The sequence below is a fragment of the Hydra viridissima genome, unplaced genomic scaffold, assembly GCF_058129835.1.
Source record: "Hydra viridissima isolate aposymbiotic clone 2 unplaced genomic scaffold, HvirCarnegie_v1 scaffold_10, whole genome shotgun sequence".
Lineage (NCBI taxonomy): Eukaryota > Metazoa > Cnidaria > Hydrozoa > Anthoathecata > Hydridae > Hydra > Hydra viridissima.
The window spans coordinates 12,957,733-12,980,827 of NW_028324309.1; the positions used below are offsets into that span (position 1 = coordinate 12,957,733).

At 28.6% G+C, this 23,095-nt stretch overlaps 1 protein-coding gene and 1 pseudogene across 4 annotated transcripts; one reads left to right on the plus strand and one right to left on the minus strand.

The window, feature by feature from the left end:
• The first annotated feature begins 1,293 nt into the window (after positions 1 to 1,293).
• On the plus strand, positions 1,294 to 22,909 carry LOC145181829 (uncharacterized). 4 transcript variants are annotated; one of them, XM_090065488.1, is made up of 29 exons: positions 1,294 to 1,542; positions 2,958 to 3,068; positions 3,226 to 3,287; positions 6,048 to 6,114; positions 6,393 to 6,515; positions 6,735 to 6,791; positions 6,866 to 6,930; positions 7,160 to 7,192; positions 7,319 to 7,409; positions 9,390 to 9,472; positions 12,919 to 12,996; positions 16,106 to 16,197; positions 16,496 to 16,635; positions 16,769 to 16,864; positions 17,043 to 17,298; positions 17,415 to 17,685; positions 17,776 to 17,813; positions 18,211 to 18,278; positions 18,554 to 18,732; positions 19,086 to 19,837; positions 20,000 to 20,105; positions 20,417 to 20,806; positions 20,952 to 21,064; positions 21,390 to 21,645; positions 21,730 to 21,805; positions 21,875 to 21,962; positions 22,140 to 22,173; positions 22,353 to 22,435; positions 22,644 to 22,909. In XM_090065488.1, the coding sequence occupies exons 1-29, from the start codon at positions 1,408 to 1,410 to the stop codon at positions 22,754 to 22,756; spliced, it is 4,056 nt and encodes a 1,351-aa protein (XP_089921614.1). In that variant the 5' UTR covers positions 1,294 to 1,407; the 3' UTR covers positions 22,757 to 22,909. The 4 variants fall into 4 exon arrangements, with proteins under 4 accessions (XP_089921614.1, XP_089921613.1, XP_089921615.1 ...); XM_090065487.1 differs by having other exon boundaries at positions 1,319 to 1,542; positions 22,677 to 22,909; XM_090065489.1 differs by lacking the exon at positions 21,875 to 21,962 and having other exon boundaries at positions 1,319 to 1,542; positions 22,677 to 22,909.
• LOC149883188 (uncharacterized) lies at positions 13,417 to 14,945 on the minus strand (annotated as a pseudogene).
• Positions 22,910 to 23,095: the final 186 nt, after the last annotated feature.

Below are 23,095 nucleotides of genomic sequence, written 5' to 3' on the forward strand. Positions count from 1 at the left end.
AGTATCAAAGAATTGTCTAACATAATCATATGCTTTTGCTGAATAAAAATGTAATGTTAATGCAAAAGTTTGCAATGATGGAGGATATTTTAAGTTCGTTTTGGATTTCAGTTTTCTTTGAATTAAATCTTTAATATCAGGATTAAGACTACTTAAAGTTGCTGTGGCTTCATCACTAACCAAACATTTACCTTGTAATTCATTGATCACATTTTGAAGTTTTGCAATTTTTTTGTTGAGTCTGCGCTTTTGTTGCATTACACATCTGATACGTTTTTTCTGTAACTTATATGCATCTAAGACAAAAGACAACTTCTTTTTGACAGTTTGCAGATTGTCTGAATCAAATTTGATGCAATCTCCTAAACACAATATTTTATCAGTACTAATCATCTTTTCCTTAAAGGTATTTTCCATATTTATCTCAATTTTTTCTTCTTTATTCAGTTTTTTTTTAATTCTTTCAGTGGGTGCTTTCTGAACATTATCTGCAGCTGGTTTTAAATGTTCTGGAAAATCAAAAATTGTTGGTACTGCATCAGATTTAAGATATTTTCTCAAGCAGAAACCAGATGTTTTGCTTATATCAAAACAATCTTTAGAAAAATGATCTGAGCAAATATAACTTGCTGAAGAGGGAACAAAATTCTTTCTTTTTGTTGCAAGAACCCATGCTGCTCTTTTTTCTGTATTTACAGGAAATCTATTTAAGAATGCATAGCTAAGATTCATTATACATACTGTGCCTGTCTTTTAAAATCTACATAAAATTATATTGAATCTTTATAAGTAAAATGTTTCAAATGTATATGAACTACTTTCTTACCTATGAAAACTTCTTGAGACCCCTTTAGCAGATCTAGCTGTACATCCAAAAGCACTGCACGAGTTAACCATTTTAAAACTAATACCAAATCATGAAATATAAAGTACATAAACATATATGTATATTATAGATAAATATATTATACATAAATGTAGATGTATAGTTTTGTATTCATTGTTAGTCTTCTAAAAACTCCATATAAATTTTACATCATACAACCATATGAAAGATATTGTGTTAATTCACAGCATAACATTTTAATAATATTATACGCTTTTTTAACAACATTTTTCTGCCTCACTCTACGTCATCATGGTAAACTTTTTTCGGCTTCAATTATTTCTGTCTATGCCGTATCCAGTGTTTTATATATCTATGGGTGAGATACTGTAGTTTTGCCATCCGGATTGCATGAATAGCATGAGGAAACATATCAAATTTTGTTGTTCGGGTAGTTGAAAAATTTTAACTACCCGAACTTTTCGACGTTTTCGGGTAATACCCGTTCGGGTAATCGGAGTCCGATAAAATTATTTTTGGCTTTTTATCGGTATATGACATCAATCTTTTGGTTTTAAAACATGAATGCATGTTTTAAAACCAAAAGTGAAAGCTATTTATTTCAATTGGGCGAAATGGCCCACGACGTGATTTTATCTTCTGTAAACCCTTTGATCAAAATATATAATTTTATGAAAAAAACTCCTAGAGTCCAGGTAAATTATCAGTTTATACTTTTTAAGTAAATACCATTAAAGCTTATTGTTGCCTACAGACTTCACAAAAATTTCATTATGTATACCATAATCATGTATCTATACCACACGAAGTTAAAGTATTAAATTTTCTTCAGTTACTCTAATTCTGAACTTAAATAGCTAGGGATCAGCTTTAAAACAGCTATGTTAAAAGTACTTGCTTCCTTCAAAATTTTAAAATTAGATAGTGTATAAGTATACTCACAGAATTATTTAGATTTTCAAGTTTTTCACATATAAAAAATGTTTTTAAAAATGTTTAACTGTAATGCATCAAATGTACATGCCAATTTTAATACAGCACATCAATAGTTTTGCATAAATGGAATGCCCTTTGGTGTGAGTAAACTCATTTCAATTTGCAGGAGTTAACTTACAGAAAAGTATGTGTATGTTTAGGATATCTAAAGCAAAACCGTTGAACTCATATGTATATATAACACATCTGTGACACGTTTTTAGATGCAATGCTTCCTATTCTCATATTCCTTTAGGATAGTGTCATCATCATCATCATCATCATCATCATCATCATCATCATCATCATCATCATCATCATCATCATCATCATCATATTGTTGCTACCTTCATTTTGTTTTGAAATTAGATTTAAAGCTTTATAGAAGTTTGAGAAGTAAATAATTAACACTCAAAAATTTTTTTTTACATTTGTAGAAGGCAACAAATGTAGCATAAGCTCCCCAACAAGAATGTCATATCAACCAATAGCCTAAAATCTAAAATAATTAACTAGGAGCACATCCTTATGTCATTTTTATATAAATGAATTTTGAAAAATATTGATTTGAAGGCTGTAATACTACTTTTTATTAACAATTACTATCTTATTGCAAAACACAACAACAATAAAACATTTAATTTTTGTTAAATATTTTGTTACAAAATAAAAAAGTTTCTTTTATTAAAGCATTTTAATGTAGGGGTCTTGCACAGAGTAGTAGATTTGTTAATAAGAATAATTTAAAAATGTTGGATTTGTGTATGGCTGTCAATAAGTAAAGTAAAATAAAATAAGTTACATTGAAATTGCTTGAATTAGATGGTTGAATCTACTTTGAATTAATGTTCCAAAATTAAATTAAAGTAGATTCAAAATATTACTTATTCATTTTAATAATCCTTTTTGTTTATATAATTATTTTCCTTAGAAAATAAGTTTTAAAGAAGTTGTATATGCATAATTAAAATAAATTGTTAGTTAAGTTATGCATAGTTAAAATAAATTGTTAGTTACTTATATTTTTTGTTTCTCTGAATATATTTATGAATTTTTTTATATATGTGTCAGTTTTGAATGTGTCCTTTCAGTTTTTACCTAAAATAAATTAACACAGCTTTTTAAATGATTTTAGTATGGATGTGTTGAAGTGTCAAGTGATTTTATTTGCATTGGTGCAAGTACTGGAACCACTTATATGTTTGATCGACAAACTTCTGATCTAAAACTTTTTATAACAAACAAAGTAAACCTATGATTCACTTTTTTGTTAAAAATTTATATAATAAAAATTTATATATAAATTTATATTAAATATATATATATATATAACTTTATATTGTATATAAAAATTTATATTATATAAAAATTTATATTTTAAAAAGGTTTTTTGTTTTGTAAAGGTTTCACCAGTTACTCATTTAAAGTTTTCTTCTGATGGAAAGATCTTGGCTGTTGTTGATCGGTATGCTTTTCTTAGTGTCTGCAACCATAGGCGCCAACTTTTGATTATGAGCAAGGGGGAAAACAGAAATACTAGGAGGCGAAAACTTCCTCCTCCTCCTCCCCCCTCTTCCCCCTTCATTAGTCTACTGACATCATTTATGGATGATCGCTAACTTCAATAAGAACACAAGAGGCTATGATCTGTTTGAAATGCAAAAAAAAAAAGAGAAAATTGATTTCATTTTTCATACAGGTTGAAAATAAATAAGATATGTTTGATATAAGAACATCTATTTTTACTCCTGACTGCGAGCTGCAATTTAATCGTCTTTAGTCCTTTACATGGCGAATAAGTTCATCACTGATAAAAGTTGTAAAAAGACACAAACAAGAATGTTCAGAAAAAGCTTACTTTGTGAATGTAAAAGAATAATACATATAAATATATAAAAGAATCTGTGTCAAAACATAATTAAGGCATTTATACATTTGTCAACCAGGAAATTTACGGGTTGATTTTCTAGTAGCCTGAATCAGACAGTACTGAAGCTTGTTTGGAGGACAGATTTTATGAAACTTGCATTGATACTTGAAAAGGCCATCAAAGTGTGCAATTCACAATTGCTGGTGCTTGTACAAGCTGCAGCATTAAACTAATAATATATTATCACGGTCTATCATGGGGGTGGGGGTGGGGGAATAGATACTCTTGCCCTCGTGCATAAATTTCCTGGGAGGCCACTGCCCCTGTTGCCCCTGTGGACTTGGCGCTTAAGTCTGCAACATATTTATGATACTAGCATTGGAATGCTTAAGTACAAGAATAATTTACAAGATAAAAATAACTAGTTTGATTTATTTCATTCAAAATTATGTATTGTCAAATTATCTATTCTCTATTTTTTAAAATTTGAATTGTCAATTTGTTTATCATAGCTAATTTTAATTAAAATAACCTAAGTTGGGTAAAAGACATAAATACATATAAATTCTCAAAAAAAAAAGAAAATTAGCTTGCCACAAGAGGACCGGCTGTGGCAAGCTGATTTACCCAATTAAATTTGACTATGAAAAAATTAATTAACGCAAGATCAGTTAGAAATGGACAATAATTTTTTTCAATAAATGTTTTACATTAAGTCTTTGACCTTAAAATTTTGAAATTTTTCCTTCAACTTTGATTACCACATTAAATTGTAGGCATAACTATTGCATTACTTTAACACTTTTTTAAGGAAACAGGGTAATTTAGAAAACAAAAGTAATTTTATACTGATCATTGTTACAGATGCATTTTATAACAAAATTTATAATTCACAAAATTTTTAATTGTTGTTTATAGAAAACTAGTCTTTGTAACATTACAAACTACATTTTTAAAATTAATTTTAAAATTGATTGAATTTGAATTTACTACTGTGATCAAAAAGGTGAATTTTTTTATAAAATGAAAAATCTTTATTTATTCCAAATCTGTATCGTCCCCCTCAAAATAATCCCCCCCCTGCCCCAATGCACTTTTGCCAACGTTTTTTCCAGTCTTCGAAGCATGCCAAAAAGTCCTCGGTAAGGATAGCCTTCAATGCGCGTGCCGATTCACGTTGGATCTCTTCAATGGACTCAAAACGATTTCCCCGGAGTGGTCTCTTGAGCTTTGGGAACAGTCAGAAGTCACACGGTGCTAAGTCGGGCGAATACGGTGGTTGTGGAGCAACATGGGTAGAGTTTTTGGCGAAAAACTCACGAAGAACCAATGCTGTGTGCGAAGGCGCATTATCGTGGTGCAAAATCCAAGAGTTATTGGCCCATAATTCCGGTCTCTTTTTGCGAATAGCTTCACGCAAACGTCGCATAACGCTTAAATAATATTCCTTGTTGACAGTTTGGCCAGTTGGAAGGAATTCGTAGTGCACGACACCACAATATTCAAAGAAAACAGTCAACATGACCTTGATTTTTGAGCGACTTTGATGTGGTTGCTTCGGTCTCGGCTCGCCTTTTTCACGGTATTCACTCGATTGGTCGGTTGTTTCAGGGTCGTATGCGTAGACCCAAGTCTCATCGCCAGTAATAATTTGTTTGTAGACGTCTTGATAGTCAGAAAGCATTGCTTCACACGTTTTAACGCGACGCTCTTTTTCAAAGAAATTGAGAAATTTCAGCACCAAACGTGATTTGAGTCTTCTGAGGCCCAAATGATCCTTCAAAATCGCTTGCACCGACCCAAATGATATTCCAACCATGTCAACAAGGTCTCGAATGGTTAACCGACGATTTGCAAGCACCAATTCTTTGATTTTGTTGATGTGGCGATCATCAATCGAAGTCGATGGTCGTCCGGAGCATTCCAAGTCATCAACACGTTCTCGGCCTTCTTTGAAGTCTTTGTACCACTTGTAAACATTTTTTTAAGACATAGTCTCTTCACCGAAGGCCTTTTGCAACATTCGATACATTTCAGCAGCAGAAATATCATTCCGCAAACAAAATTTAATAGCACTTCTTTGCTCAACAAAATTAGACATCGTGAAAATCGCCTTATGCACTTTTGGTACTTCAGAAACAAGCGTAAACAAAAAAAAATAATTATGAGTTTGACATGTAATTTGGCGCAAATGTTAATGACATTCCTACCAACTTAAAAATAAAAAAGATTGGACGATTCGAATAAGGCGGGAAGTTTAAATTAAAAATTCACCTTACTTTTTGATCACAGTAGTATATGACTAATTAGTATGATTATTTAATTTGTTATTATTTGTTTTTTTGCCATTTATAGCTCAGGTGTTATTACTTGCTGGGAAATACCTTCTGTTAGCGGAGATCATTCAAATCAAGATGTGAAAGTAAAATATTTTAGTTTTAAATACTTTACTTGTTAAACTAATTGAAATAACTAAAATGAAAAAATTTAAAATTGCAGTTTAATGATAGGTTGCAAAACAATTTAAATTTCAGTTTGATATGGTGTTTTAGTTTGATATTTGGTTTCAGTTTGATATGGTATTTCAGTGTGATATTTGGTACAAATCACTTTTATAATTTGCTTATGAGTGTGACCACTTAAATATCATTAGATTTTAACAAAAATTTTTGCTGTAAAATGTGCTTTTATTATTTTGAGGTCTTCAGAGAAATTAAGGAGTTAATTGGTGAAAAAATTTCTGCTTTGTGTTGGTGTGATAATTCTCGATTGTTTATTGGGACTCACTCTGGCATAGTTGTATGTTTTAATGTTGGCTCAAACGTAAGTATATTTGTCAGATTTTGTCACTCAAAGATCAATAAATTGAATAGATTTACTGCTCTTAATATTGATCTTTTACAGCAAAAGTCTCAAATATAAGGTATGTAATAGAGCTTTAAACACTACATCTTATAAACTTTACTATAAAGAGAGATTTTCAAAAAAAACTTTTCAAAATACTTATAAAAACGTTTACCACCTTGAACATTTATTTTTCAGGCTTTTTTATCAAGATTGGAAACAATTTATAAATCTGGAGATCCCATTGTACAACTGGTAAGATTCTTGATCTAGAGGTTTATTAGAAAATAACTATATATATTTTTTGACACATACAATTTATATTTTAGGATGTATCTTGTGACAAACTTCTTATTTCAGTTACTACAAAAGCATTAATCTACTCTATAGACCTGTAAGTTTTTCATATGAATATTTTGAATCAATTTTAGTTATTTCTGTGATTGCTGTTGTTATTTTAAATATAAGAGTTTTAAATATATGTTGTTGTTTTTAATATAAATATAAAATATAAGAGCTTCATTAGTTATTGCTGTAATATTCTAATCTCTTTTTTTCTGTAAATCACGTTTCACCAAATTAACCAAAATAAACTAAATTCAATAAAATTTTCTTTTATTAAGAGGTCAGTTTCATCAAATAGGAAAAAAAGCTCGGTGAGTTTTTTTTTATCATTTCAATCTTTTTAAATTCCAAATACAATATTAGTACAAAATCTGTTCTTTTTGATTTTCTCATTACTTTGTGTATTTAAGAGTTGAAAAGGTATTTTACTTATTAAGGGATGGAATATATGGTTGCTGTTTTCTAAACATTCTGGATGGCTCTGAAGTTGTAATATACTCTGCAAGGCCAGGTTGTCGACTATGGGAGGCAAGATAAAAATTTCATTTTGATGTATTTCTAAATAACTTAAAAGATTTTATCCATGAGTTTTTTTTTAACTAAATCAAATTGATGGCATTTAAATCTTAAAATTTTTTTGATTAAGAAATATTTTTGTTGAACTATTTTTAACTAAACTTTCCCTTTCCGTTTCTCCCTTTCTCCCTTAATTAACTTCAGGAAGAGACAAAGGGAGAGGGGGAGACTTCTGTCTTAATACTACAATGTGTCTTTTTTTTTTTAACAGAAAAAGAGAATAATTGAAAGTTTATTATAACTTAAGACTTCTTTTTGATAAAATAAAAATAGATAAATAAAAAAAGATACTTCCATGAAACATGGATTATAACTTTAATTATTTTTTTCTTTCTTTTAAATTATCTATTTTAATAGCTTATATGAGTTCTGACAAATATTGGGTTTGTCATGTGTGAATCCTTATTAAAAAATTAGTAACAACCAACACTTTAATGTTCTAAGAGAATTCAAAGTTTTTTGTTTTTTATGCTTTGTTTATGTTTGACAGTTTTTTAAAAAAATTGGTGTCAAAGTATAAATACATACAATAAAAAATTACAATAATCCATAGGGTGGCAAGAATAAATATATATTTGAATTTTTTATTACCCACCTTCTCAATTGGTGATGTTAAATAAAATTAAATAAACTGTAAACAATAAATGCATTAAATTTTTAACTAAGCAAAGTTTTTTTACAGAAACCTGTGCTAAACAAATTACAACTAGAACAAAGTTGAATAGTTGACTTTGAACTGCTTTTGATGCTATTTCAGCAATGTTTGGAATCATTTTACTACACTCTCCAAGATCTTGGAGTAATCTTAGATCACTGAATGGTCCTGAAGTAGTGACAGGCACAGTGTGCCATTTTAACAATCTTGGGGAAATTCATTTTTTACACTTATCCTAAAGTGTTTATTTGTTGTTTTTTTTGGTAGTAAGTTGTCATCTCATTCAACATATGAGTAATGAAGATGCTATTGAAAGAGAACTGCAATTCTTGAGCCTTGTAAAATTAAAAAGTTGTTAAAAGTTCAACCCTAAGTAATGCTTGAGAGCAGATGGCCAATAAGCCAAACAGATGTTTCAGAAAGTGTTGCTTTTGTAGCAGTATCCAATTACATTGATGCAGCCTTCTCAAATATGATTATATTATTTTATTCAAGTTAATTTCACAATTAATATAAAATTGAGTGACTTATTAAATAGTGCTAGTAAAAAATGTTGTATTGCTCCACAAATCACTTTTAAGAAGTGCACAATAATCCTAGTGAATACTTTTATCCATCACATCATTCACATAGAATAAATTGTTAAAAAATATTTTGAATTCAAAATTTAAAATTGTTGAAAAGTTATTTTGAATTTAAAATTTAAAATTGTTGAAAAGTATTTTGAATTTAAAATTTAAAAAAGTATTCAATATAAAACAAATGGTGTGAAAAATGTTTCAGCTGTGATTATGAATAAAATAATAAAATCAAATAAATCTATTTTTTTTATAATTAGTAAACATGAAAATAACAGTAATCTTATAATTAAGAAGAAAATTTTGAAATTAAAATCAAAAATTAACAAATGTGCTAATTTTGTGGTGTCATCTAATAATTTAAGAACTGATATAATATTTTCTGAAGCATTAGTATCATTTTTGGCATATTATTTGTTATTGAAATGTTTACACAATTCATAACATCAAAGTATGTTTGAAATGGACATAGGCAAGTATCAGAATTTTAGACAAGTTATGGTTGTTTTAGGTTTTTAAAAATGGCTCTGGTAGACCGCTTTCTCTCATCAGATTGCCTTCTTATTTCAACTAGGTACTTCTTTCATCAAGCCTCACAAATGAGAGGATTTTCCATTTAAGATTTGAGACAATTATTTCCATCTTATTGTGTAAAAATTAGTATTAATGTGTATAAAATAGTCTATCATCTATTAATAGGTTAATACAGCTGGGCAAGTCATAGCAACTCACCAGTTTAAAGAGTTGTTGAACATACCTCCTACTCCAATTATTACATCAAGGTATCATATATAAAGTATTTCACCATATTTTATACCACGTTCTACATTAAGAGATAAGTTATGTTTAAATGCTTTAATGATTTGTTTTTTTTTTTAACATTTGTGATTCTCTCCTAAAAGTTTTTATGTTGCTTTTTTGCAAATACCTTTTATGATGAATTTGTTTTTGTGTAAAGCAAAGACCACTTTATAGAAAAAAGAATAACTCAATATTGATATTTTACAATTTTTAGGTAGTAAAATGCCATTATTTGCTATGATTGATTTTTTCTCTTGTTTTTATTAACTCTTAACAGTTTTTGATATGTAAATACTGTTATTTTGTTGTAGTAGCAGTACCTTTTTATTACAAATTTTTCACAGCAGTCTCATATTGTTTAGATACTATATAACCAGAAATAAAAATAGGATTTTCAAACTACCTTATATTTGGGGAGGTTAATACCCATACTGATAAAGTAAAATCATGTTTTTAAAACTAAAAAAAAAAAAGTTTGTTTATTGAAAAAGTACAACTTAGAAAAAAAAGGGGGAGAACAGAATTTTAGTAAAAAAGTACAATTTTTTTAAAAAAAAAGGAGAAAATTTTTACAAAAGATTTTAATGAGCATTTATTTACTGAAATTATTCAGCTCATTATATTAAAATCACCATCAAGTGTTAGTAGATTATTGAAGTCTTTTGCTAGCTAAACATCATGCTCAGCACAGATATTGGTGACTCATGCTTGTTATTTTTTACTTGGCATTGAGATAGACAGGACAGAAGTCTCATGTGGCTGGATTATAAGTAAGAAAAATTGGATCAATATTAAGAGCAGTGAATAGATTTATTGATCTTTGTGTGACAAAATCTGACTAAGTCTTTTCCTGAAAGTGTGCAACAAATTTTAAATCAACTCTTGAGATCAGTTTTCATTACTGGTATCTTCAGAGCAGAAAATAATGCAACTCCAGTCAAATCTTCACTCAGTTATTATCTGTCTTCTCATTTTCTTAATTGCAATATTTACTACCTGTTTGTCAACAGTACCATAAGACTCAGTACAATAATCTTTGTCTACTCCAGAGTATGGAGTAGACAAAGATTATTGTACTGAGCATCAAAACTGTTTGGAGCTTTAAGTCAAACTTTCACATGAATGACATTAATGAAAAGAGAGATATGATTAAGGACCTGTAGTTTATTTGCTGTAAGTTTGAATTATCTATGGAACAAACAGATTTTAACATAGTATACTCTTTTTGCTGTCCACCTAGTACAATAATAAGCACCTGGAGGGCTGAAATGAATAGCATCATCATTTTCATCTAGTGTGATTAATGTCAGTCTGATGAGCTCCAGGTAATCCTTCCTTGATTGAATGTTTTTGGAGAATTAATTCCAAAGGAATTTTGAAATAACTTACATTCACCTGGCTCCACTTTCAGCAACTGTAAGAGTTTTAAATATATGTTGCCCATACCCATTCAGCAACTGTAAGTTCAGATTTAACTTCAATTTCAGGAGTCTTAATTGCACTGTATACTTAATTGTACAGGTCAATAAGTATCTAATGCTCTTTGAATTAACTGAATATTCCAGTCTGTGGTCCTGAAGACTGGAAAAGCTGGTCTAACACGTCAGCCAAAATAATTTCAAGGAAATGACATCTGCATGTTAAAAACAGTAAACATTTGTCATAGGCCTGCTGAATGATAGTAATAGCACCATTGTGAACACCAGTGTTAATTTGTGTCCAAAAACAAAAAATCTGCAGTCAATCTGGAAAAACTTTTCATTCTTGTAATGCATCAATAACTGAGTTTCCCATAAGCCCATTAGTACCCATGAAAAGTTTAGGAATAGCCAATAGTTTTTCAATATTTAGACCTGATATAATAATTAGCATTCTGTCAATCAGGTTTCCATATAATGGAGTTTTACTGTCAAAATTGGCAATTAGTATTTGGCACAAAAATTTCTTGAATGCTTTGGGCTCTTGATTTCCTAATTATTTTACACACTCTGTATATTAAGCTTGCAGATAGTGTCATGCCTTTGAGGACTGGCACAACAATGTGCTTAGCTTGTACCAATGTAGTTTTTGTACAATCAAGACTACCACTTAATGCATTATCAAAACACTCTGTGGTTTGGTGCTATCTTTTTGTTTTGTTTAGTTTAAGTTTGAGTAGGGTGTTTTTCTGATAAAATAGCTTTTCTAGTCTTTTGCTGGTAATACTTGCTAATCAGCATCTTGTTGAGTTTTTATAAATCTGTCATAATCTGCATGGGCCACATTTAGCTGTTTATTAAACTTGCTTACCAAATCAGTTCCCAATTTTAACTATTTTTCAGTTATCCGAGACTTGATTTTGATTCAGTTGTTATTATATGTTATTGTTTCACTAAAAATACAAATTATATACAACATACACATGTGCACACATGCACACACAAATATAAAAAGTCACTAGAAAGCAAATACATTGAAACATTGAAAAGAAAAGTAAGATAAACACTATGCAGTATGCTAATGAGTTATTTTATCAAGTTTAGCAGATTATTCGCCAAAAGCAAAAAAGTTAATTGAACACTTAATGCAAATTTTTTCATCAATTAACATCATTTAAACACTTAGCTGCTTAACTTTTCAAAAAAAAAAAAAAAAAAAGAGGAAAAATTTTTGGTTTAACTATTCTACCTAAATATCATTTCATTTTGTATTTTTCAAGGTAAGTTGGAGAAAATGCATTTCTATTATGTTTACATTATACTCGCCCTATATTCTGTTCATAGCCATACACACTTTCATATAATTATTCTTTATTTATGAATTATCTATAATTATCTATAATTAGTCTTTCTTTATAAATATCTATTATTAGTTTTTCTCTTATTTATCTATAATTAGTTTTTTTTACAGTTTGGAGATATTGCTCTTTTGTGGATTGGAAATGTTTTGTTATTATTGCTAGTATCAGATTTTTTTCATTGAAACAGTAGCTTTCTTATTCTACTTTACTTGTTTTTCCTGTCTTTCCTTTATTCTTTGGTGTTTATTTTTTTTTTCTGCAATATTCTTTGCTTCCAAGTCCAATGAAACATTTAACACCACCTGCTTAATTAAAATCTATTATCTTGATAAATTCCTTAGTGCTATATTATTCAACTTTTTTGCTTTCTGCATTTGGAAATATTTTTAAAACTTTTGTGAAATTGGAATAAAATTTTTTTTCTCCAACTTCACAATAAAGTTTAACTCTGCATCTTGTAAAAATATTTTAACCCTCAAAATAAAATTTTTCCGGCTTTAGTTATAATATTTGACTAGAAAATATTACAGCAACAAAAAAGGGATAGTAATGTGTAATGCATCATTTATGATATATGTATTTTGATTTATGCATTTTTTATCAGGTCTTTAAAATATTTTTTTGAATTTTTTAAATTTTTTCTCACAGTGCTGTTAAATTACCAGAATCAAGTTGTTCTGCAGCAAACTCTCAGAGTTTCAATTTTCCTTATCTCCAACAAATTATGTAAGTTCTCCATTTTATGTTATCTTTTTATTATGAAAATTGAATACTCCAAATAGTTTTTAGTTTTTATCATTTTGAGCATTTAAAGAAACAATTAGACCATAATGTTTAGAGGGTACAGAAAATGGGAGGTATGGGGTCAACTGGTAAGATCAATACCTTTTCTCTTAGGAAGATCTTAGGCTATGATCACTGCAGAAAGTTATTTTGCTGTTAAGAATTAAATGTTTTAGGGTTCTGTTATAACTGGAAGTTAAAGATGTAAAATTTGAGTTTATGGTTTCAGTGTTAAGTTCATACTTAATAGAAAACACCAGTTTTAATTGTGGATTTTTTTTCATTTGGAAATAAAAAAACAATAAGATGTGTATAAATAATCTCCAATTGTTATTTGCCACTATTTAAGCTTATTATTTACATTTATAAATCTGAAAATATAAGTAATACAAAAACATATTTGTTAGCAAATCAAAAATTTTATTTTGGTGAAAAATTAAACAAAAAACATAAATTTCTCAACAATTTCCAACCTCCTTTTTGGTCATACTTTTGGCAATTTTTCTCTGAACTTTTTAACTACAAAAACGATGTTTTGAAGATGATCTTCATCTCTGCAATAAAATCTTGAATGAGCTAAATGTTCCTTTCCACATCATAATTAGCAACAGATATGTTTTTGATCCCTACAATAAACTCCTACAGCTGAGGGTGTTTGTCATTTTCTTTTCTTCCTCACTGATGAATTCAACCTCTTCTGTCATGGAGTTATGTGACATTAAAACATCACTGATTTCCTTTAATTCTCTCTGTTTCTCCAATTCCTTATCTCTCAACTTAACTAGCTTGTTTTCTTTCTTTTTCGTGTCCAATACTCTCCTATTGTAGTTTCCATTGACCCTTTTTTCCATGTAACTTTTCCTTTCCAACTTCTAATCTTTATAGAACCTATAAAAAAATTTAAATCTCTTAACATATGTATAGATTAAGTTATATTTGTTGTTTAGGAAGATGACCAAACTAAGGTGAGAGTTTAATATATACCCCTGTAAATATTTAAAAGAGTCTCTTTAAAATCTGGTAAAACTCATATTGCTCAAAATAGCATTATTTGATAATTTCCAGGATTAAAAATGAATGGGAGAACATACCTGCTCAATATATCTGAAACTTGTGAAAAAGTTTTTGTTGTAGAATTTTGGGCTTCTTAGTGGTTCATAAAAATATTGGTTATTATACAGGTTATAAACATGCTCAAGACTTTGTTTTATTATGATTATGAAAGCAGATTAAATTTCATTCGGAAAAAACTTTATGAGTTTTTATTTCAAGACACGAGTGAGATACATTTGGGCCACCTTGTAGTATTATTTGATGGACCTACTTTATATCTTCCAGCTTGGCATCATCAGTTCTCATTCTATAGGCAAGGTTATCCTTTTCAAAGTTCTTAGTAGAGATGTTAAAATGTTGATAAGATTCTGTGAGAAAATCTCCCTTTAATTTGGACTGCTTACCAGGACTGCTGTCCCAGTTTAGAGAAGACAATTTCATCAATTTCTTGTATTTTAAATAAAGTTTGATGAATTTGGTCTTGATGTTGCACCCAGAAATCACAAATTTCTTGCCAAATCCAGCTTAGCCCAAATTTTCTTACCCCTAATATCAAGTAGAGGCTTTCTGGAACTGTATATACACTATTTTCACAAACAGGATCCTTGGATTTTGATTTCAAATTGCAACCAACACTAGTTGAACTGGGTGTGTACTTAACTTGTGATTTACAGAGGATAAATTCATAGTATCTTAAAATTACATCACTGGATAGAAGCTGTCTTTTAGGTAATTCCCTCAGTAGATACTTCACCAGGTAAAATTACTGCAACTTTTCAATAACTTTTGGTGTGTTTCTTCTGTACCATTATCTTCCTTTTTTTAGCTGTTCTACCCATTTTCTGAAATTTGAAATAATCAGTTAGAAATTATACAGCAGTCAAGGGTGAATAACAAATAGTAGTAGCGGCAGTGGGGGCACTTGTGATCTTTTTTTATATAAAAAAGATAGATAATGGTATAATACTTATCTCTTATAAAAACATTGTGCTTTTACAGAGTAAATAGTGTTGTTTTAAGTGCAACTGTGTACATTGGAGATTGCTTCTAGTCATCATACAGCCCTAAAAAAAATTTGGAGGTCTTTTAGAGGCTATAGAATAGGAACTAGTAGAGAGTTCTTTGAAATTAAAAATATATATATATTTGTTTTAGGCCACCCTATAGGACATGAATTAGATCAAAATAAGAGTGACTAACCTTACAGTAAAGGCAAAGGTTATTTTTAACTAATTAAAACTTAAAAAGATATCCTTATAAAGCTGGTAGTTAAACACATGTCAGTCTGTACTTAATCTACATAACTGTATGGTTATTAATAGGGCTCATATGCTGTTTCTCGCAGTCTTAAATTTGATTACTTTATGACTTCTTGTTTTATTGTTAAAACAAGCAGTTGAAGTTAAAACAAATCACACAAAATAAAACTTTATAAAACATAAAATTAACTTTTTACACAAAACTTTTTACATTGTTAAAAATCCACATGAGAAATGAGTTAAATAGATTTCAAGTGAATTCAAAATTCTTTTTTTGGCTGCTTTTTTCTTCATGGGTATGATCTGAGTCTTGATAAAAATGGGGCTGATTATGAAAAGAGAATGTTTTATAGAATTCAATGATACTTGCTTTGAATTTGATTAATAATAGTTTGTCAGTCAACAATTCTCTTTCTCCAACTCAATCTCCAATTGTTCTTGCTTGAGGAGAAATGATATATGTAATAGGCATGAGATATTATTTCTCCTTATCATAATTTTGCATAAGATGGTAAAGCAAGAAATGTAATAAATAAATTTTAGAAGACAACAAGAATGTGATTCGTAACTTTTATTCTAAATTATTCAAATGGAATTATACATTAACAAGTCACCAACATGCAAATTCAAGTTTAAATATATAAATATATTTAAATAAAATAATGTTATATATTTAAATAGAACAAACTTGAATTAGGTTCTAATAGCAGTTATCAGTTGAAATCATATTTTTGTTTTAGGAATAAATATCTGCTAACCTGGTCTGTAAATGGCATTTACTTATTTGAACCTTTCAAAAGGAAGGTTTTTGCATGGAATGATCAAGTAAAAGGTGAGTTCTTTATCAAGTTGAACATTTCACTGAACTCAATTAACCAGTTAAGTTTAATATAGAATGTAACTTAATCATAAACCCACATATGCAGTGTTTCAATAGAAACTTTCATTAACAATATTTTCTTGAAATATTTTTTTTGAACAAAAGCTACTTTTTAAAATACAAAAGAAATGAGAAAAAACTGCTTCTGCCTTTTTATTATGTTCAACTTTATCGTTTTTATTCTTAAACAAACTTTTTTAAATTTTCTCGGCATAAAAAAGCTTCTAAAGCTAGAATTTTTTATCTCTAGAAATAATAAGTGTGGCATCATTTAACAGCTGCATCTACTTTCTTCATTCAAATTGCATTATTACAGAAATTCAGCTCCTTTCTACTAAACTCTTTCTCAAGACCTTTTTTGATCTCCAAGAATGGAAAAAAGTTGCAGAGGTACTAAAACAGTTTGTGTTTAAAAAAAAGTTAGTTCTAAAAATTGCTTTTTTTTTCCATATTGTATGTAATTGTCTAATATATGTCATGGAATATTTATTATCTATAAAATGAAAAACAAAATTATTTTTAGATTGCATGTAAATGTAAAGAAGAAATTCTCATGAGTGTTGAATCATTTCTTTCTATTGATTTTTATGAAGTGCTCAATCAACTTCAGGCAGAAAAGGTATTTTCTCACTGTCTAATATTACTGTAAAAAGATATTTTGGATAGTTCATTGGTTGAGAGTTGTTGATTGATTGTACTGGGTAAAGAATTCTCACATTTATTTGCTGTATAACTGTTGGGTAGATTAGGGACTTAAAACCTTTTTTTAGGAGTGAAAATTTTTTTGCTTTAATCAGGGATGTTTGCAAGACGAATTTAGGCAATTTGTAGAGGATTTTGAGAAAAGACATGCTCAGGTATGTGCTGAGATACAAGAGAAAATGAATCGCAATGACGCTACTTCTCCAATAGGTGATGTGGAAGATTATGATGACATACAATCTAACAAGAGTAGTGAAGGGAGCAGTGGAATTGGTTTATCAAGGTTTATTGCGTTAGATAGTTTTATGGAGAAGGCAACAAATAAACTTGTAAAAAAAGTTGTTAGCTCTGGTAAGTTTAATGTGTTAATTTTCATTAGTGTAAAATTTATAAATTTTTGATTTAAAACTCTTTTGTCTGCATTTGAGTATAAATTTTTTTGACTGTTTTCTTTCTAACCTTTTTAGGATTTATGAAGGAAGCTTTGTATGAAGCCTTAAAAGCAGAAGGTGTGCATTTAAATAAATCATTAAATAAAAACTACCAAAAAACAAAAAGTGTCCCTTCCTCACCAACTCTATCTCGAAGCAATACTGCTTCCAATTCATCAACAAAAAGTGAAGAAAACATACCTAAAGAAATGCATAATCAAATACCAGAGCATCACTCTATGCCAAACATTTCTTCTACTGGAAGAGAAGCTGCACATGCACAAATTGTTGATTACCATAGGGCACGGTTGGTAGTAATTTTTACTTGGGCTGAAAAATAATCTTTTAAGTTTTACGACATCTTATGGTGTGACCTCTAATATCCTAATATCTTTAGAGGTCAGAGAAAGAAAAAAACCAAAATCGTTGATGTCGGTTAGTAATGTTTATGTATCATAGTTTTATAAAATTTAGAAATGAAAGGTCACAAAAGTTTTCATTTAGAATAATACTAATGTTTTTTTATACTTTTTTTCTGTCTGTTATAACTATGAATTGGTTTCTTTTTCTTTATTTTTGTTTAACAAAGTGTAAAAGTTTTTAGCTTAACAACCTAATCTACTGGTGATTTAATACATGAAGAAAATTTATTCAAGTTGTGAAATAATTTTGAAAGTTGATTTTATTAGAGATAATATGAAAAAGTTCTATTTTTAGATTTTCCTATTTATAAAACTTTTATCAATATTGGATATGGTTGATATTTCATTTTTGAATTCAATGATTTAAATATTATAATAACTATAAATTGTAATCCTTTCTTTTATACTAGCAAATTTACCTGCTACTAAACCTTCAAAAGATTTTGAACAAGCAAGAAGCACTACAGACTGCACAGAAGTAAGTATAAGTTTATTGAAAGTTGTTTTACTCATGACAGAGGATGTTTTTTTATTAAGCCTGCTTAACAGAGTATGGAGCCGAAAAAACTTTACTTACATTTTTTTTATACAAAACTTTATTTACTATGAAAAAATCGTTTTGATTGGTTACAAAAAATAGTGATTTTTTAAGCAAGCAAAAAATGTTATGATTTCTTGTATTATGTAGTTTAGTATATTATATTACTCTGTTATATTGATTTAAAATTTTTTAGTAAATTTTTTATTGCTTAGAGTTCATCTGTGGAAAACACACCCTTCGGTAGTTTTGATGGCACTATTAACTCAAGTGGATCAAATTATGAAAATTTAATTTCTGAAATTGGAACTGAAAAAGAGTTTAATTTTTTAACGCTACCCCATAATTCATTGCAGATAATCAATAAGCTCTTAAGCATCACCGCTAATACAAGGTACCTGGTATTTCAGCAGTTTAACTTTTCTTTTAAAATTTTTTTAATAAATGTAAAAAAAAAATTTCAAAAATATTTTTTCATCAAAAAAAAAAAAAAAATTCAAACTCTTTATAAGTTTTTTTTACTTTTAAAGACCTTATTTATTCAAATGTTTTTTTGGATTACAAAAAGTTCCTACCTAAAAAGTGGACAGAGAAAAAAGTTGTTCTTATTAAAAAAACTCAAATTTAGAGTGCGTTGTAACTAAATATTGAAATAGTTCAAATTATTTAAATAATTGAAAAATGTTTGTATGATCAGAATTACCCAAGGTTATTCTGGTCATAGAAACATGCTTTTTAATTTTTTAGTAACAATTTTCGTGACACAAAAATTTTGTATAACTCAAATATTGTGAAAAAAGTGTTAACTTCTTGGTCAAAAGAATTGGCTTCTGTCACAACAGAGTTCCAAGAAGAAGTGTTCAAGATGGTTGATCAAAAAATAAAAGACGCAATGAGTCATGTTATACTATCTTTTGTAGATGTTGAAAGTAGATTTCTTCTCTTTAAACAGCTTTCAGCTGGTTATAGCGAAATATCAAACGTAGCAATGCTTTGTTTGGAAACAAGTATCTTTCCTGAAAAGTGTCAAACGCTACAAATATATGAATTTGCTCTACTCAATTTTGTAATGGATTTTGATGCAATGCGAAAAAACATGCAACTAGAAACAAAATCAATACTAAATATGAAAGATGACAGAGCGCAAAAAAAAAATGCATCAAAAGAAAGTTTTGCTCTACTAGATGACAGTAGTACAAATAATGGTGTATATGAGTCTTTATGTTTAAGGATGTTAGTTTCCACTGGGAATGATTCAGCTTTTGGAAAAGAATGTTTTTTTGGTGAAAACAAAGAACTTAAGAAAAATTCCTGTTTGTGTGAAAGCTTTTTGTCTGATGATACGACAGATTGTGCTTCTTGTATAATAGATAAATATAGAGCTTGCTTTATCTTAAGGTATTTTCCTATTTTAAACTTTGAAAGAATGTACTCACTGTTGTTATGGAAAGGTGGTTGTCGTTGGAGATCATGGTGTGCATGTATGGTTCATTTAAAAGGTATGCAAGTACCTAAAATATAAAAATAAGGTCCATCATTGAGTATAATTCCAATTTTGAAATTCTAATATTTTTTCACATCTCTTTATTTTATGACCAAGAATTAAACTAGAACTAGTTTGCACCTTTTAGCGACTAGAAGTGCCTTTCTTTTTCATTTAGAGCTTTACAAGCAAAGCAACCTTTCAAAATCATTAACAAAAAATCAAGTAAATGCTGATGTGGTTTTAAAAAGTTCAGTAGAAGATTTCCTTGGAAATGTATCTAGGTAAAACATGTAAACACTCTTATGTATGTATGTATGTATGTATGTATGTATGTATGTATGTATGTATGTATGTATGTATGTATGTATGTATGTATGTATGTATGTATGTATGTATGTATGTATGTATGTATGTATGTATGTAATATATTTACATATATGTAAATATCTTAAATACATATATGTATATGTATAATACATGTACATGTATGTGTATATACATACATATGCATGCACACACATGTATGTTTATTTAATATATCTATTTTAAAACTGTTTAAAGAATGATAAAAAAAATAGGATAATCATTTTAGGCTCCATAAGATTTCTCCTCACCTCATACCACTTTACATTGAAGAAAAACATCTTACACACTGGGAGGTCTCACTTTTATATAATACTGGTTATATAAATGAAGCTTCACACAAGTTTTTGCTGTATTCTGAAAGTATCTTTTACTCGTCAAGTATACCAAAACTTCATCCACTTTTTCTGTTTTGTTCACTTGTAAACTCACTGAGCAGTCAGCCATTAAAATCAAACTTGTTTTGTAAATGTGGCAAACCTAGACCAATGTCCAATTCTATAGAATGGAAATATCAGAAGATACTACTCCCCTTATTTTGTTATCTGGATCAGCTTAAGAACGATCAGATAAGTCACTCATTACTTCAAAGCATGAGCAAGCTATGTTTAAAAAATGGGTATTTAACTTTTATTTCTAATGTTCTAACTTTAAAATCTGTAACCTATTGTAAGTGAGTAACACTGTAATTTGAAAGTTACATTTAAAAAAACACTTAGTGCTTTTTTTTTAATGTTGCTTACCTTGTGTCTGCTCTAAATTAGGTACTGGAATGGATATCTTAAGTTGTTAGTTTGGTTAAACAATCTAAATGATGCTATCAGCTTGTTAGTACAGCTACAAGATGAAGAAATCTTTATGTACATAATAGAAAATGGTACTGGAATTTTTTTAAAATGATACCTGGTGCATTCAAAATTCATATTGAAATTTGTTTTTAACAAAACAAAATTAAATTTTTCTTTAGTAAAACAAAACTAAACTTTTTTTTAGTAAATTTATGGACCTAAGGAAGTGTCAACTTTTAACTGTTTTTCTTTTATGCTACATTTTTTATTAGGAAATAAAATTATGTACCTAAGGAAGCATCAATTTTTAACTGTTTTTCTTTTATGCTAAATTTATTCTTAGGAAATAAAATTTATTTTGGAAAGTGTGGTCATTTTTTTTGAATTTATGTTCTGTTTTGCTTTTCTGTGAAGGATGTTTGAGTCTTACAACTGAGTTATGGTCCTTTCTGTTATCTGAATACTCAAAACAAACCAAATCTGAAGATCATAAATGCAAACCACTTAATGGTTGTTGCGTCACATTAAGTCTTGATAAGGTGATTCGCAAAGCAGCTTGCACTGTGGGTAGTTCTACTGTGTTACAATTTATAAAAAAGTTCTCTATTGATGTCCCGCTACATCTTTACACTTCTTTATTGCAAGCCCTAAATTTCGAAAATCAACAGAAGTATGTGATTGTAAATTGATATTTAAATGATTGGTAAATTTTTTGTGTTAAACTTTCAATGAAAAATTGCTTTTCTTATTTTAGAACTGTGATTGAGAAGTTACTTCAGCTGGCTAGCAGTAGACTATGGTCTGATAAAAGAAATATTGTACACTCTCAAGTGAGTATTTGTGTGTGTGTTTTTTTCACATAAAGTCTTTTCTATTGATTCAAAACAATTTTTTTTTAGTTAGAGAATATAAAAAATAAAGAGTTACTTGGAATTAAATCTGACTTTACTGGAATATTTACTGCTGATCTAATCATCGATGAATCAGGTAGAAGTAATTTCAGTGAACCTCAGTTTTTATTTTAATAAAAGGTTTCAAAAGAATGTTTCATTGTTTGTTTTATGCATTAAATGAATTATTTATTTCAAGAGTATTATGAATTGTTTATTTTTTGTAGACCTTGTAGTTTTTTTTGCAATAGAACCTCTTTATTACTTTTTTTAGATAGTATGTGGGGACGAAATATCAATCTGTCAGAGTAAGTCTTTTTTAAAAAAAGATATTAACGCCAGGTTGTAAAAATATTAAGTGCTTGAAATTCCATACTGTATGTTGTTCATATTCAATTTTTAAAAAATTGTTTGTTTTAAGCAATTTAATATAATGGTATTGACGATTTTTAAATCCTGAATTTTAATCATATTTTTATATTTTTAGTTCAACTTGCCCAGTATGCACATTGCCATTATCTATTAAGACGTCAAGTACTGTGAACGGAGGTTTATTACTGTTTCCTTGTGGTAAGGTTTCTTAGTGTCACTCAAAACAAGAATTGATATTTATAGATTTAATGAAATTCACTTGATTTAGTTAATTTTATTTGAACAAACTGTATTTCATAAACAAAGTTCCAAAAAGGATCTCTAACCATTTAAATTTTAAAATGGCTGCTGCTGATGATCTGTAATCAATGTTAAAGTCATTGGTAACTGTTTTTATCTCATTTAGGTCATATCTTCCACAAGATTTTATTTCATTTAGGTCATATCTTCCACAAGATTTGTCTACCTGAGCTCGCCTGTGTCATTTGCTTTTGTGATCATTTCACGTCGTTGAGTTAGGACTTTTACCTAAGAATTCCATAATAAAATTACTGTTAAATTTAGTGTTATTCGGAAGAAATACTCTTTTACTATCTTTCATATATTGCTGTTGAAAATATGTTTATTGTTATCGCCTTTATAAAGAATAAATTTTAGTAAAAGATTGTTTTATAGCTTTAAGTTTTTTTGTAAAAAATAATTCTTTAAAAAACCATTATTTAAAATGAATAATCCAAAAACAAAAAAGGAATTTTTTTTTAATGTCTTGTTTTATCTGTCTCTTAATCTGCAGAAGTTTTGTAAATTAAAAGTTTTATAAATTAAAAGTTTTATAAATTAAAAGTTTTACAAATGTTT

Coding starts and splice junctions, on each gene's coding strand:
- LOC145181829 (XM_090065488.1), top strand. CDS start 1,408: ATGAATGCATGTTTTAAAACCAAAAGTGAAAGCTATTTATTTCAATTG. Junction 6,931..7,159: donor TTAATCTACTCTATAGACCT/GTAAGTTTTTCA, acceptor TCTTTTATTAAG/AGGTCAGTTTCATCAAATAG. Junction 22,174..22,352: donor CGAAATATCAATCTGTCAGA/GTAAGTCTTTTT, acceptor TTATATTTTTAG/TTCAACTTGCCCAGTATGCA.